A 13,589-nucleotide genomic window follows, 5' to 3' on the forward strand; every position below is an offset into this window, starting at 1 on the left:
GGAGGTGGCCCATCGCATGGTCTTCAAATATCCTTGGCGGTCCTTACGGCGCGGTCGCGACCTCTTGGGGCGGGCCGAGGACTGCGGTGCCGCGGAGCGGGAGGAGCCCTGGGGCAGAGATTCCCAGGGCAGCGAGGTGTCAGCCTGACAAAAAGCGCTGCTTTTGGTCCCAAGGGTAAATGTCTCGACCCAGACAAGTCTGAGGGTAACAACACAGCTCGAGTGTAGCTTTTTGTTTCAGTTGTTCGTGATCTGCCCTTAATATTGAAATAATTATGGCTAACTAACCTGGGAATGGGCAAATGGCTTAAGGGGCTATTCATACCCGCTGATCTTTGCAAGCATCTACAAAGTGTTACAGCTGCTGGCAAAGGATGATGTTCAGCTGCTGGTGAGTATAATCGAAATGTTCATCTACTACTAAAATTCCATTTAAAAGCACTGTATTTAAATTCAGTGTACTTTACCTGGAAAATTATAAAAAGATGAAGCCTTGTCTGTGGCAATTGGGCAAGTATGAGCAGAGAGACCTCACTGAAGTGTTTCACATGGGTGCAGAACTCATTCACAGATCTCCAGTCACAGTTCTGATGCCTGACAGAGGATTATTCTTTGCCTCCAATCTCCTCGAGTTTCATACTGACACTGCCACTGCATCATAATTGCTCAGTGGTTCAGTTTTCCAAAGCATTTAATAGTATATATTTGTACTAAACTCTGTAAAAACAGCCTCTTTTGACTTGTATTGGAGATGAATGGCAAAGAATTCTACTTTCCATTTCTGAACACTTTCGTCTGAACTTTAGACATTCTTTGTTTTGGCAGAAATACTAGTCTTACCCAAGGACCTTACTATGTTTAAAAAAAAAAATAAAAAGCTGTAAAGAATATTCACTAATTCACAGATTTTCACGCTTGGACAGTCATTCATTAATTCAGTACCAAGTTCTCTTTGAACTTGGAATTTCACAGGTTTGTTGCAAGTAATTTTCTCTCTGCTTACATAGATCTGGGTCCCTAGACTTGCACAGGCAGTGCTGGCAGCTTTTGCTGATGTGAAGCTTTACTCACTAGTGCGGCACCTTGAAAATGCAGAAACAGCAAAGTATGTGGTGAGTCTCACCCTTTAAAGAAATTTTATGCATGTTAACAAGTGCTGTTTGTTCCAGTGTAAACAACTGCAAAATGGTAAGTCATACATTGAAAAATTATCACCGTCATTTAAAACTACAGAATTTGTTTTAACATTTCTCCCTGTGTGTCCCGTTGTTTGTAATTATTCCCAGTACTTCTGCCAGTTGTGTTCCTGGTTTACATGGTATTCCTGCACCAGAACTCTGACAAACACCATGGAAACTCTTCTTACAACTTTTGCTCTTTCCTACTACCCAATAAAAGGTTCCAAGATAGGGAGCAGGTGAGAAACCTTCTACTAACAGTACTGATAATCTTTGGCTTGGGATAACACCAATCTACTAATACTACATAAAATGCTAATGTTTATCTTAAAATAGTAAGGCAGACAAACCTACCTCATTCATACGGCAAGAGCATTAGATCATGGAAGGAACAGCAATTGTGGTACTTCCTCTAAACATTTTTTGAAGCCGCAATATAGCTGGTATGTAAAATTACTATCCTCTACTTCCCTTAAAAAAAGTATCACTTCCTGTGAAACTTTGAAGGACTGGAATTTGTGGTACCTGGGAAAAGATAAAAAAAGCTTGTTTGGGTTCAGAGATAGGTGAATTTGTGAACACGGCTTTCTTTATCAGCTATGTAATTTTAAACAAGTTCTAGTTAGCAACTCCACGGCTAATAAAGCAATGGTATAGTTGGCAGCCCTCCAAGCAAAACCGTGTCTGAGCTGAGAGAGTCAAAGTTATCTGCAGTATGAAAAACTTGCAGTCAGAGACATGACAGCATTTAACGTTGTTGAAACATCACTGTCTGCAAAAGAACTGAGCGAACCTTTTGATAAACTTCTGTTTTTCTTATGTTCCCTCATTCTAGTTGCAAATATTTAGCATTAGTAGCATTTGCGATTGTTATACGTCCCACTGCTGTTATCCCATGGATGCCTTTGGTGTTCAGTCATTTTTTGCAAGAACAGAGGAAAGCAGACCTTATCCTGCACATCTGCATTCCAGTTGGGTAAGTTCTTTCTGAATTTAAACTTTGACTGTGGACAGCTATATCTTAAGATTGATTATACCACCACAAAGGTAGACAACCCAAAAAAGCTGATTTCCTGTCAAAACAAGAAAAAAAAATAGAGTCCTTTTATAAAAGTTTAAAGTAGGGGCATGCTCCCTTTAAGTTAATCTATGTGGTGCAAAAAAGCAGTAAGAGAGGTTTCATGAAGGTGAGGCATGAGCAGCATTCCAGCTTAATCTGGGATTATGCCAGGGATACCGGGTGACGGCAACTGGCCACTATAAAATAGCCACAAGTATTTGGAGCTATTTGGAGAAGAGTAGAGTCTTAGTACGACAGCAATTCAGGCAGTATCAGTGCAACCACCTTTCCATTTTTGCAGATTGGTCACAGTAGGAACCTCTTTAATAATTGACCGTGTGTTTTTTGGTGAGGTAAGTTGTTTTAAACTTGATTTATAAGGAAAAGGTTGGGGTTTAGGTTGGGTTTTAGCATTTTAACATGGGCAGATGTTTCAGACTTCCCTTACTTACTTCTGTTATCTCTGTGACTGTCTGGCCTATGATCTCTAAATACATCCTAAGCCATAAACCCCTCAACACTGACTTCTCAGATATTTTAAATGATGGACTGTTACTTAAAATCAGTATATGCTCAGCTCTAAATAAATCAATCGTTATCAAGAAGCTACAAAACTTACACACTGCTGTGTGTAATTACTAAGTATAGGAAGTCTGTGATGAGCCATAATAGAAAGAAATGTAAGTATGAATGAAAATACTTTATCATTAAAGGCCAGTGAGATGACTGTGTAACTGAATTTAACTGTTGGTTTTGACTTTGGATTTGTATTTAACTCCCACTGCCCTCATATCTCCCAGTGGGTACTGGTTCAACTGAACTTCTTCAAATTCAACGTGCTGCAGAATTTGGGAACATTTTATGGATCTCATCCTTGGCATTGGTACTTCACTCAGGGACTACCAGTCATCTTGGGTACCCATCTGCCTTTCTTTATTCATGGCTGTGTACTGGCGCCAAAAAGGTACCACATCTTTCTAGCAGCAGTCATTTGGACAGTGGTGGTATACAGGTAATTTCTCTTAAGTGCAACTACCATCTCACTGGTTGTGTTCTTTTCAAAGCTCACATTCTCTCTAGAACAAACAGGCATAGTATTAAGGTTAAACGATAGAAAACTGTAAATTATTCAAACATCCCCGTTCAGTCCCCATGTGTTGCCTCATCTAGTTGAGAGGTGTCCCTGCCCATGACAGGGAGGTTGGATTAAATGATTTCTAAGGTGCCTTCAAGCCTAGGCCATTCTATGATTCTATGATTCACACATAGAATTACATAACAGACAATTACATAACAGTTTCTAGAATTCTATATACTACTACTTCTTGTAGTGTTACCAAATGTGTATTTTTAGAATTTATTAGACCCTTAAAGAATAATTCAGCATGAAATTCAATGAAAAATGAAAAAAAATAAAACAATCCCCTAAGCAACAACAGAACTAGTTAGAAAACTGTGTTCACTAGATGCTTGTTAAGGAAAATACCATTTCATTTGCTTCTTTAATAAATCCCCAGTAAGATGAGAGGTTCGTAGGCCTCTAAAATGTAGTCCATTCACAAGTCTACACATCCCTTTTAACAATTATCATAAGACTGTATTCTTCATTTTAAGCTGAGAGGTAGGAAAAAAGGTAAGCTGTTTCTAAAGCATCAGAATTAACTGTAGTTTAAGCAAGAGACACTTTCAGACAAGAAAACATACAGCAAATTAATAAATACCAAGTAATAAATTGTATTGGACTACATTAGTAACAGAATACAGCCAAAGAGTAGTGAGGACACAAATAACATCTCTGCTTTCAGTCCATCTCAGAACTGGATGTACCTCTATTGGTTTTAGGCCTTTTTTATCTCCCTTAGTCTTTTAAGAACCTGTTTAGTTCCCACGACACAAGTCTTGCAACAATCCCAGAAAAGCCTCAAAAGTTGGCATGGGAATTTGTGTAAAGTTGCATTAGCAGAGGTGAATGTTACTTTGTTAGATACAAATGTGTACTTGATCTTAGCTTCTCATCCACACTTTTTATTGTTTTATTACAGAAGGCAAATTGGTGAAGTATTAGCTAAGTTATGTCTAGCAGTCATAGAATCAGACCACTTAACTGATAGAGTAGCCAGGTACTTTTATTACTCCTTGGTTTAAACTGACCAAATAATCTTAATTTGAATGTAGAATCATAGAATCTACTTCAAATTAAGATTATTAATTTATTATTATTTATATTATTAATAATATTATTTATTATTATTAATTTGAATGTACTTATGTTCTTAAAAAGTGACAATTTGGATTTTTCCTCTAACCTGCTTCAATGCCAAAAGCTTTTTAGTAGATGCAAGTGCTTTTTCTTTCCGTCCTCCATGCTCTAAAACATATCTTGTCAAGAGAACTGATGCATTTAACTTTCTTGCTGTAGTATTTTATTTGTTTTATTACAGCATGCTAAGCCATAAAGAGTTCAGATTCATCTATCCAGTACTACCCTTCTGCATGATTTTTTGTGGTAAGCATTGGTTTTGAACACCTTGCAATCTTCCCTGTATATAATTTTTACCTAAAGAGAGACTGATAATAGTCAATTTAGGTATGTGACAAAGGATTCTGAAAACTAGCCTAACCTTTTCTCACAGCTAGGAATAAAGAAAGAAGGGAGGGAAAAAAACAAACCACAAAAAAACCCCCCAAGACTAAAACAGAGATGGAGAATCCTTAACACAGATAAAAGTACTTCCTGCAAAAAACAGGAAAATTGCCTCAGTGGCTCATAACTTTATAGCATTGTCACCCTTACTGTGAATTTTGTTCCTTGGCTCTTTTGTAGTATTTTTCCATCTGGTTCTCTCAAATATGCCTGACAAATTCCTCTGAGAGTGCAACAAAAAAAAAATTAATTATTCAAAATGTAAAATCATTCCTTTCTCAATTCAAGTATGTTAGTGGATGACACTCCTTTTGTGTCTGCTCTTGACCAGCCACCAGCTGGAGGCAACTTTCCACTGAAGTTTTAGAGCCTTTCATGTGATAGCTTTTTCCTTCAGGCATAGCAGGGTGAATTTGTTAAAATAGGAATAAGGTCCCTAAACTAACATAGTTAACCTAAAAATCAGTTACTGTAATGTTCTTTAACCTGTTTTGCTAGTCTAACCAAAAGTAAATCTTAATTCAATAATTTTGCACTCTGCAGAGATCGAATATGTAATATGTGTTGGTTTAGTTCAGTGGGACATTTAAGATACGTAATTTACAAGCACACTTTAAGATAATCTAAAAGCATTTCACAAAAGTGGTAAAAAAATGCCTATTATTGAGTGTTTCCACTTGTCTGTAAACCACAGACTAATTAGTGGACTTTGTTTTCATCCGAGATAAAGATCTGCAATTTGTCAGAACAGACCAACTGAAGGCTAATTAAACTTACTTGTTACTGACTTCTGAAACAGACCTATTTTAACTTGTTTCTGTTGATTCAGTAAAGGTGGTCACAGAACTAGGCTGCACAACATATTTCTATCTCCTAATACTGACAAGCACATGATTTAAGGGTTTCCAGACTGGTTGCAACATGAAGCCGTCTTCTGCAGCAGGTTCATTAAGTTGCAGTTGTGAGAAATGGGTTTATATGGCTATCTCCCACCAGGAGAAATGTCTCTTCCTATTATTAGCTCCTTTAAGAAAAGCAAGGGGGAAGGGACAGCGATAGAAGACTGGAAAAGGACAGTAGTTCAAAAATAATAAAGGAATGCTGTAGCTTTCAGCATGTTGGAGAAAAAGAATACCACAGCCATTCCACAGCACACGTAGTTACCATTTATTCTGGCTGTACTTGGACATGCATGAATCGGAACACATCAGCAGGTCACCACACATTGTTAATCCAAACTACCGAATTGACTATTTTCCCCGCCAAGACATTAAAATTAAGCTCTAAAGAGACAAAGCACTGCCTTTTAAATCATACTTCTGTACAGACAGGTATGGGCTTAACATTTACTCTGCTAAATCCAAGAGTTAATAAGGGCAAAGCCTCACCTTCAAATGTCCATTCAGAATAAAGACTGGAAGAACACTGTATTAAAATACCTCAAAGCGAGGTATTGTTATCAACTGAATAATGGCTTTCCAGTAAGTTATGGTGCTTTCAAAAATATTGTGGGGAACTGTTAGTATTTGCTTATCTCTGAAACAGAGTCACATGTTCCTGTAGGATATTCTTTGAAACACCTGAAAGCATGGAAGAAAGCTGCAGCAAGTTTCCTGCTTTTATCAAATGTACTCCCAGCCCTGTACACAGGCTTGATTCACCAGCGAGGCTCTCTGGATGTCATGAGTCACATACAGCAACTCTGTAATAACTCCTACCAGTCACAGGCTTTTGTCTTCATCATGATGCCGTGCCACTCTACTCCATTTTACAGGTATTAATTAACACCATACTATATTAAAATCCATACACTTAGGCAGAAATTAAGAATTTTTTCCCCAAGCTTACCAGAGATGGATAAACGTACACATGAAGAGTTTTTATTTTTTGTACGTTTAATACAGAATGAATAAGGGAAATAAGCCAAATGCTTGTACTACAGAGTAAAATTCAGCATCTAAGTTTTTAATTTAGTTTTTGGAAAACAGACTTGTATGAGGATGTGCAGTCAAGTCTTGCGACTTATGAAAGTCATACTGCTTCATTATGGTAACTTTTGTAGCAGAACAAGATTAATTGTTACAGTCAAACTGCATTAATTTTACCTATGCTTCTGCTGCTATAGAGTAAAGAAACGTAGTTATGACATACAATGACTGAGATCACTATTCCAAGAAGTTTGCAGTAGATCCTGGCAAGTAAACAGAACATAAAAGCAGATATAAGCAGTGAAGCTGATCTGGAAGAGTATCTTTTTAAGAAAGTGATGTTACACAGAAAGGCATGTTAAATCTGCTTTCTGTGAATTACTGACAACATAATCACGGCAGTTTGGAGCTGAATCCTCTTGTTCTACTTTTGTTTTTATATGAAGCACAGAAGGGAAGAAACTATGACACTGGGGCACAAAACCTAATTATTCAATTTTGGTTTTGACTTGAGGTATCTTTAAGTGTCGAGTCATTTCACTTCTTAATGATTGATCAGTTTATCCTGAAGCGTTTGTTTTGTTTTTCTCCCTAGTCATGTTCACTGCCCTCTAAAAATGAGATTCCTTCAGTGTCCCCCAGACCTAACTGGAAATGAGAGCTATATTGATGAAGCAGATGTATTTTACTCTAATCCACTTGGCTGGCTTAATAAGGAGTTTCAAAATGATACATTACTACCCAGTCACTTGATCTTCTTCAGTGTGCTAGAACAGGTATGGTAACCACAAAGTGAAACAAATTAGTTTTGAGGTCAAGTTACAAAATAAATTAAGGGAGAGTTGTGGACAACAGTTTTCCAATATCTTAACTATAAGTTTTTAAAGCATGGCTTAAAATTCAAGTTGAACGCTCTGGTTCATACTGCAGTATATATACACCATTCCAGTGATACGTGCACGTATGCCCTCTCCGCTGTGCAAATTCTACATGCCATAAAGTAATGTTTTATGGAGTTCTCTTCAAGCCATATTAAAACAAATGTGCAGTCTGTTCCCAGAACCATACACTTTTAAGTAAGCAACCATGACAAGCAAAACCACCTGTAGCCAGCATACCTTTTCCCCTCAATTCTTTAATGAAGTCCAGGTACTCAAACAGTGGTGTCTGCTGAAATCCACTCCAGACAGGATCAAACAGGATAGATATCTCTTTTTCTAGCAGTCTTTCCTAAAACAAAGAATAAAACTTCCAGGGGACAGTTGAATTGATGGTTTTCAGAAGACTTTGGAACACTGTTCTGATGTTGCCAACTACACTTTCTGACCGTGGAAACTAATGTATGTTCATTTACAGGAAATATCATCATTTCTAGTTTTAAGGGGCTATGAGAAAACAGCTACTGTCTTTCACACCCATGTACCTGAAGGACGAGTTGGAAGCCACATCTACATCTACAGGAAAAAAATGGAAATGAATCATACCTGAAGATGTTTCTAGACTTAAGACCTAATGAGATCAGTTCTGCATAGAGTACTATGCTTAAAAGATCTTAAACTGCAGAAGGGAGAGTGTGGCAAGTCTGAAACTGGGGAAGTCAAACGGAGAAGTCAGATAAGGCAGCCATTGGCTGTCCAGAAACATAAAACTCCTTCCTGAAGGCACCTTCAGTAGCAATATGACAATGTGGGGGTATTGACCTACCTCACAATGTTAGAAAGCATCAGCAAGACCAAGTTACCATACAACTAATTAAACAATAAGAAACTGGACAAGACTGGACCATTTTTATAGAACTGTACAGCTATGCTAGGTTTGTTTTATAAATAAAGACTTTTACCCACAATGTCTCTTTATTTTGCTTCTACAATATGCAGATATGCAAGACATTTCAAGTGCTTAAATCAGCAAGCTGATGAGAACGCAACACAGCAAATTCTTCACAATGTAACAGGCTCTTGAACACCCCCCCAAAGACAGGAAGCAAGTATAAGATTACAAAACACTAACAAATTCATTACCATAATGTAGACCTATTTTTCCAAGGATGAGATGAAGTTAGTGTATCAAACATTGGAGTTGATTATTGGTACATTATGCATGACTCAAGCTTGAACTACACTAAGGGAACGCAATTAAGCGTATTTTTCAATACACAAGTCATTGCATGCCTAGTTGTTGCAACAATACTGCTGGCACCCATACTCATCGCTTCCAAAGAACAGTTAAAGCAACAGTACAGAATATGCAAATCAGAAAGCTTGACTTCAGCCTTTTAACAAAAATGTGTAAAAATGAAATTATTTCGAGAAAAAACTTGGATCTTGCTGCTTTGTGGAAAATCAATAAGGTTCCAGAGAGGATGGAAATTCTAATCTTATTTTTACCATAAATTACTCAATACTTTGGATCAAAGGGTAATTGCCCCAATTCTATTTCAAGATTTGCCATGTGTCTTCCATTAGTGCGACCGTGTTTATGCCATTTACCTTCTCTTTTATTACGGTGGTGGTACTTCTGAGCTTGTTTTTCATGTCTGGAACTTTCAGTTTGTGTAAAAGAAGGCCTTTTAGGTCGACTGCAAGGAGTAAACAAAAGCTTATTACTACTCTTCCAAAGCATTTTGAAACACAATTACATTGTCAAAAACAGCTTGTAACATGCTCAGGTTGACTGAAAAGGAAACAAGAATAGTATTAAGTAGTCTTTTCTCTTGTAAGCAAAATGAGGGGAGAGGTGTTTGTTTAAATCATCATTAAGATGGTATATTTAAAAGAAATGCTTTCTAAAAAATAAAAACACTCTGCAGCTGATTGCCCAAAATTCTTTTTAGAATAAAGCCAGGTAAACAATTACTTGATTATCCCTCTGGGATGCCTGAGTGAGGTCTCAATCTATTTTTCAGTTATTCTATTAGATTCTGCTCTATAAAAATAATGAAAACTTCTCAGACCCTCAGTAAAGCATTGCTTTCTGTAAACATGGGCATTTCAGAGGTTTTAGTGTACAGTGAGTACATTTATACAGTGGGAGAGGGCCCTGGCAAAACACTTGCTCACCTGCAGTTTTTTGAACAGTCCCCTAATACTCATGCTGCTATCACATGACTAGCATCTCAAGTGTTCTGCTAAGCTAAGGCTATTTTCATCCCCAGTGTCATAGAAAATTCTGTATAATACTTTCAGTAAATGAATTTGAAATTGTTTTTCTGCAAACTGAATTAAAATGCTTAGAATAAAGGATTTAAAGTCATTAAAAAGTAAAGTTCATTTTAGTAATATATTAAAGTACTTGGAATATAAAAGTGTAACACGTTTCCCAAAACTACACATTAAAAAGGCTACTTCGTAATGCATAATAAGATTATCATCCTCATGGTTCAACTTCTATTAAAAGAAAGTACTACCTCACATATTTAGTAACTCCGAAGTAGTTAAGTAATCAGACTTCCTGCTGCAGTAAAACCCATAAAATAATAACCAGTACAAGTCCAAAAGAAAAACCTCCCTGAAGAACTGCACCTTGATATACCAAATATGCTTTGCACTGAATACCAGCACAGGGAGAAGATCTATTATGGCTACAAGGACAATTTCTTGTGCATTATAAATCAGCTAACACATCATATTTTTTCTTACCTGATCACAATGAACGTTAGCACAAGAAACTATATAGCCAACTTGTAACAGCTATGATATTAAAAGCCAGATAAAATATATAAATTATATATAAATAAATGTTCCAGAAAGAGAAAGTTCTACACACTATATTAGGGCTGCTTGCTTAATTTATTTATTTTTTCTTTCTCTTTTTTTTTCCCCCCACCAAAGTCTATGCAGTAGAAACAGTCCACCATATCTAGCTCCACCGGGCCAGCCAGGCAGCATACCACGACTGCTCAGTTTAAGCCATGAGAATACCATGAGACACAGGCAAGTAATATAGGAAACAATTTATGCCAAGGACCTTTGTAAGCAAGTCTGAACAAAATTTAGTCAGGCTCAGGATCTGAACTAAAGCCTGCCATCTGAGTAGCTCTGCTCTGGGCACACAGACTAATGCAGCATTATACTAAGCTACAATATAGCAGTGAAATTCATGAAAAGCCAGCAGAGGAATACATCTGCCAGAAAGGGACTTTGAGCCTGCTCAAATATATCCAAACCCCTTCTCATTTAGGGAAGGACAAGTAAGCTCTAGTTAATGCTTCTTCCTAGATACTCACTCCACCAGAGCGGCAATCATAGCTGTTCAGTCTACAGGAACCCTACGTGCAGTTACACCATTTTCTAAAGAACTCGGTAGAAATACCAGATTGTGCCATGTGCAGTCCCTCTGTGGTGCCTCCCAAACTAACACCCCACCTCCAGAAAATTTATATAAAAGGTACTATAGATCCGCTTTATCTAACACAATTTAGTATTTGCACCAAGTCCTTCAGAAAGTCTTCCAGCATATGTGTGTATATATATATGTCTATATACACACCCCCTCACACACCAGAAAACCACCAGTTAGAACAAGGACACTAGCTGTTCTTACAAAGACTACTTCATTGTGTCAACAAGTTCAGGAAACATGGAAACAAACCTGGGTCCATATTGGGGTGAATTATCATAATGAAAGTAGTATCTGTAGATATATTTGTCCAAATCCTCAAAAACCTTTTCATTATTATTTTGGTATTCCTTCATATCTTCCAGGTAATCCTTGATATCATTAACAAAATCAGTGAACAGCATCCGGTCATGTATGAACAACCCATTATGAAAAAACTTGTTGATGAAATTTTCTAGTTCTCTCCAGTGGTGGAAGTTATGTACAACTTGTTGCAAATACTTTTTCATTAGCCGATTAAATTCATCCACCCTGATAGGATCTGAAACTCTGTTAAAGAGACTAATGAATTCTTGATGAGCACATTCAAAAATACCAGAGCAGCCCTTTAGGCCTAAACGATGTTTTCTATTACACAAAGGATCATTGAGACGTTTCTGTGAATCTGTATCTTTTTCAAATGTTGCAAACTGATGTTTTCTTCCGTCTTTGAATGCTTTTGGCATGTTAGGTCCCCTGTAATGCATGTGCTTCAGATTCTCGTAAGAGTTCTGTTCTCGGTAAAAACTTCGAGCTTTCTTGTTTGCCTCACGTCTTCTATCATTTGACTTGTCCTTTTCATCAAAGATGCTTTTTGTGCTATCTTTAAAGTGTCTGAATGTAGACTTTACAGAATCAGAGAATTTCTTCAGGTTTTCTTTCACTGCTTCCTTAGCCTGCTTAATCTTTTCTTTATGGTGTCTTACAAACTCTTTCGTGGAATTTTTCATAGCATCAAATGTTTCTTTAACTGAACCAAAAAATGATTCCTTTGATTTCTTTTTAGTCTTACTTTGCCCTTTAGCACCTTTCTTTTGTCCCTTTTCATCAATTTCTTGTTTTTCAGTTTGGTCTTTTGCTTCAACATACAGCTTCTCCCATAAGTCAGAGCGATGTTGCTCAAAGTTTAGCTTTCTTTCTAGCTCTACTAGTCTTTCTTGCAAAGCTTCTATATCTTGATTTTCTCTTAATGTATCATCATCATTAGCATTGTCAGGTGTTTGACGAGAACTTAACTCTTCCAGTTCCTTTTTTAGAGCTTCTGTAACATGACGTTCTTTGTCCAGTTCTCTCCTTAGCATCTGTGCCTCTGCAAAGAGTGTTTCCTTTTGCCTAAGGAAGTTGTGGTTTCTTTGCTTTTCCTCTTCCAAATGTTCCCTTAGTTTCTGATTTTCCATTACAATAGACTCAGTGCTAGCACCTTTATCTTCTAGGTGTCTAATTTGTTGTCTTAGCTTCCTTAATTCTTCCTGAAGTGAGGCCAAAGCTTTTTCTTCCTTCTCTAGAGATTCTCTTAAGCGCTGATTTTCTACAGCAAGACTTCTTTTTTGAGATTCAAAAGATTTCTTCTCCACTTCAGTAGAGGTCAAACAGGTGGCAATACCTCCCTGGAGTGACAAACAAAAAGAAAACAAGCAGAAATACCACAATTAGAATGTTATTTCAGCTAGAAAGATGAAACACCACAGTAGCCCAGACAGAGTTTACTTGTCTCATTTTGGATGCAGCAACAGTTGCAGCAAGTTGCAAAAATAGAGCCAGTTTATCTCAGATACACTAACATTTTCTTGGGAACAAAGGTCATGTGAGAGGCTCCCTTGTCCAACCAGAGGTCATCACCTCTCCCTTGTATTGGTTTAACCAATTGAAGGACAGCAAACCATGCGGTGAATTGTGACATCTCACAAGGAAATGAAAATGGGTACACGTTTGCTGCTGATTTACATTCAGCAAACTGGCTTCACAGATTACAAACCTAAATACATTAGCAGAAGCAATGACATTCAGCAGTTGGAGTAGAAATTCAGCAAGTGATTTTGAACCAATTTTGTTGCTGAAAATACACGTTCAAGTAACTATATCCTAACACAAAAAGATCTCCCTGGTTTCTTAGCAACCTTGACAAACTCTGGAATTAAAGACACTGAATTATGTTATCAATGCTGCTATCAGCAACATAAAAGAAAACTCAAAAAAAAAGACATGCACAAAGAACCCTGTAATCCTCTGAATGATCTAACAGTAAAAAAATAAAAGTACAGGTTAAGTATTTAAAAAATTAATCATCACTGACAATTTAAAAACCAAATTCACAAAACTTTGGGGTTCAACCAATAACAAGTCTTCACCATCTATTTCAGCTGTCTTCATTAATGACAACCTGGCATTATGTCATAGGGAAA

At 37.2% G+C, this 13,589-nt stretch overlaps 2 protein-coding genes across 2 annotated transcripts in view; one reads left to right on the top strand and one right to left on the bottom strand.

The window, feature by feature from the left end:
- Positions 1-4: 4 nt before the first annotated feature.
- PIGB (phosphatidylinositol glycan anchor biosynthesis, class B) lies at positions 5-8,418 on the top strand (the record flags this gene model as incomplete). Its single annotated transcript, XM_009869426.1, is given in 11 exon segments — positions 5-24; positions 271-391; positions 1,008-1,112; positions 1,287-1,417; positions 2,014-2,154; positions 2,540-2,591; positions 3,039-3,250; positions 4,680-4,744; positions 6,446-6,656; positions 7,406-7,586; positions 8,167-8,418. Coding segments are annotated over 11 exon segments (1,371 nt in total), but the record flags the coding sequence as incomplete, so codon positions are not given.
- A 185-nt stretch (positions 8,419-8,603) lies between these two features.
- The window catches only part of CCPG1 (cell cycle progression 1), a 16,160-nt gene continuing 11,174 nt past the window's right edge, over positions 8,604-13,589 (bottom strand). The window contains exons 7-8 of the mRNA XM_009869425.1: positions 11,401-12,790; positions 8,604-9,388 (exon numbers count right to left, since the gene is read on the bottom strand). Coding sequence (XP_009867727.1) covers positions 9,208-9,388; positions 11,401-12,790 — 1,571 coding nt within the window. The 3' untranslated portion in view covers positions 8,604-9,207. The remainder of the gene's footprint in view (positions 9,389-11,400; positions 12,791-13,589) is intronic.

Source organism: Apaloderma vittatum, unplaced genomic scaffold (assembly GCF_000703405.1).
Source record: "Apaloderma vittatum isolate BGI_N311 unplaced genomic scaffold, ASM70340v1 scaffold39865, whole genome shotgun sequence".
Classification (NCBI taxonomy): domain Eukaryota; kingdom Metazoa; phylum Chordata; class Aves; order Trogoniformes; family Trogonidae; genus Apaloderma; species Apaloderma vittatum.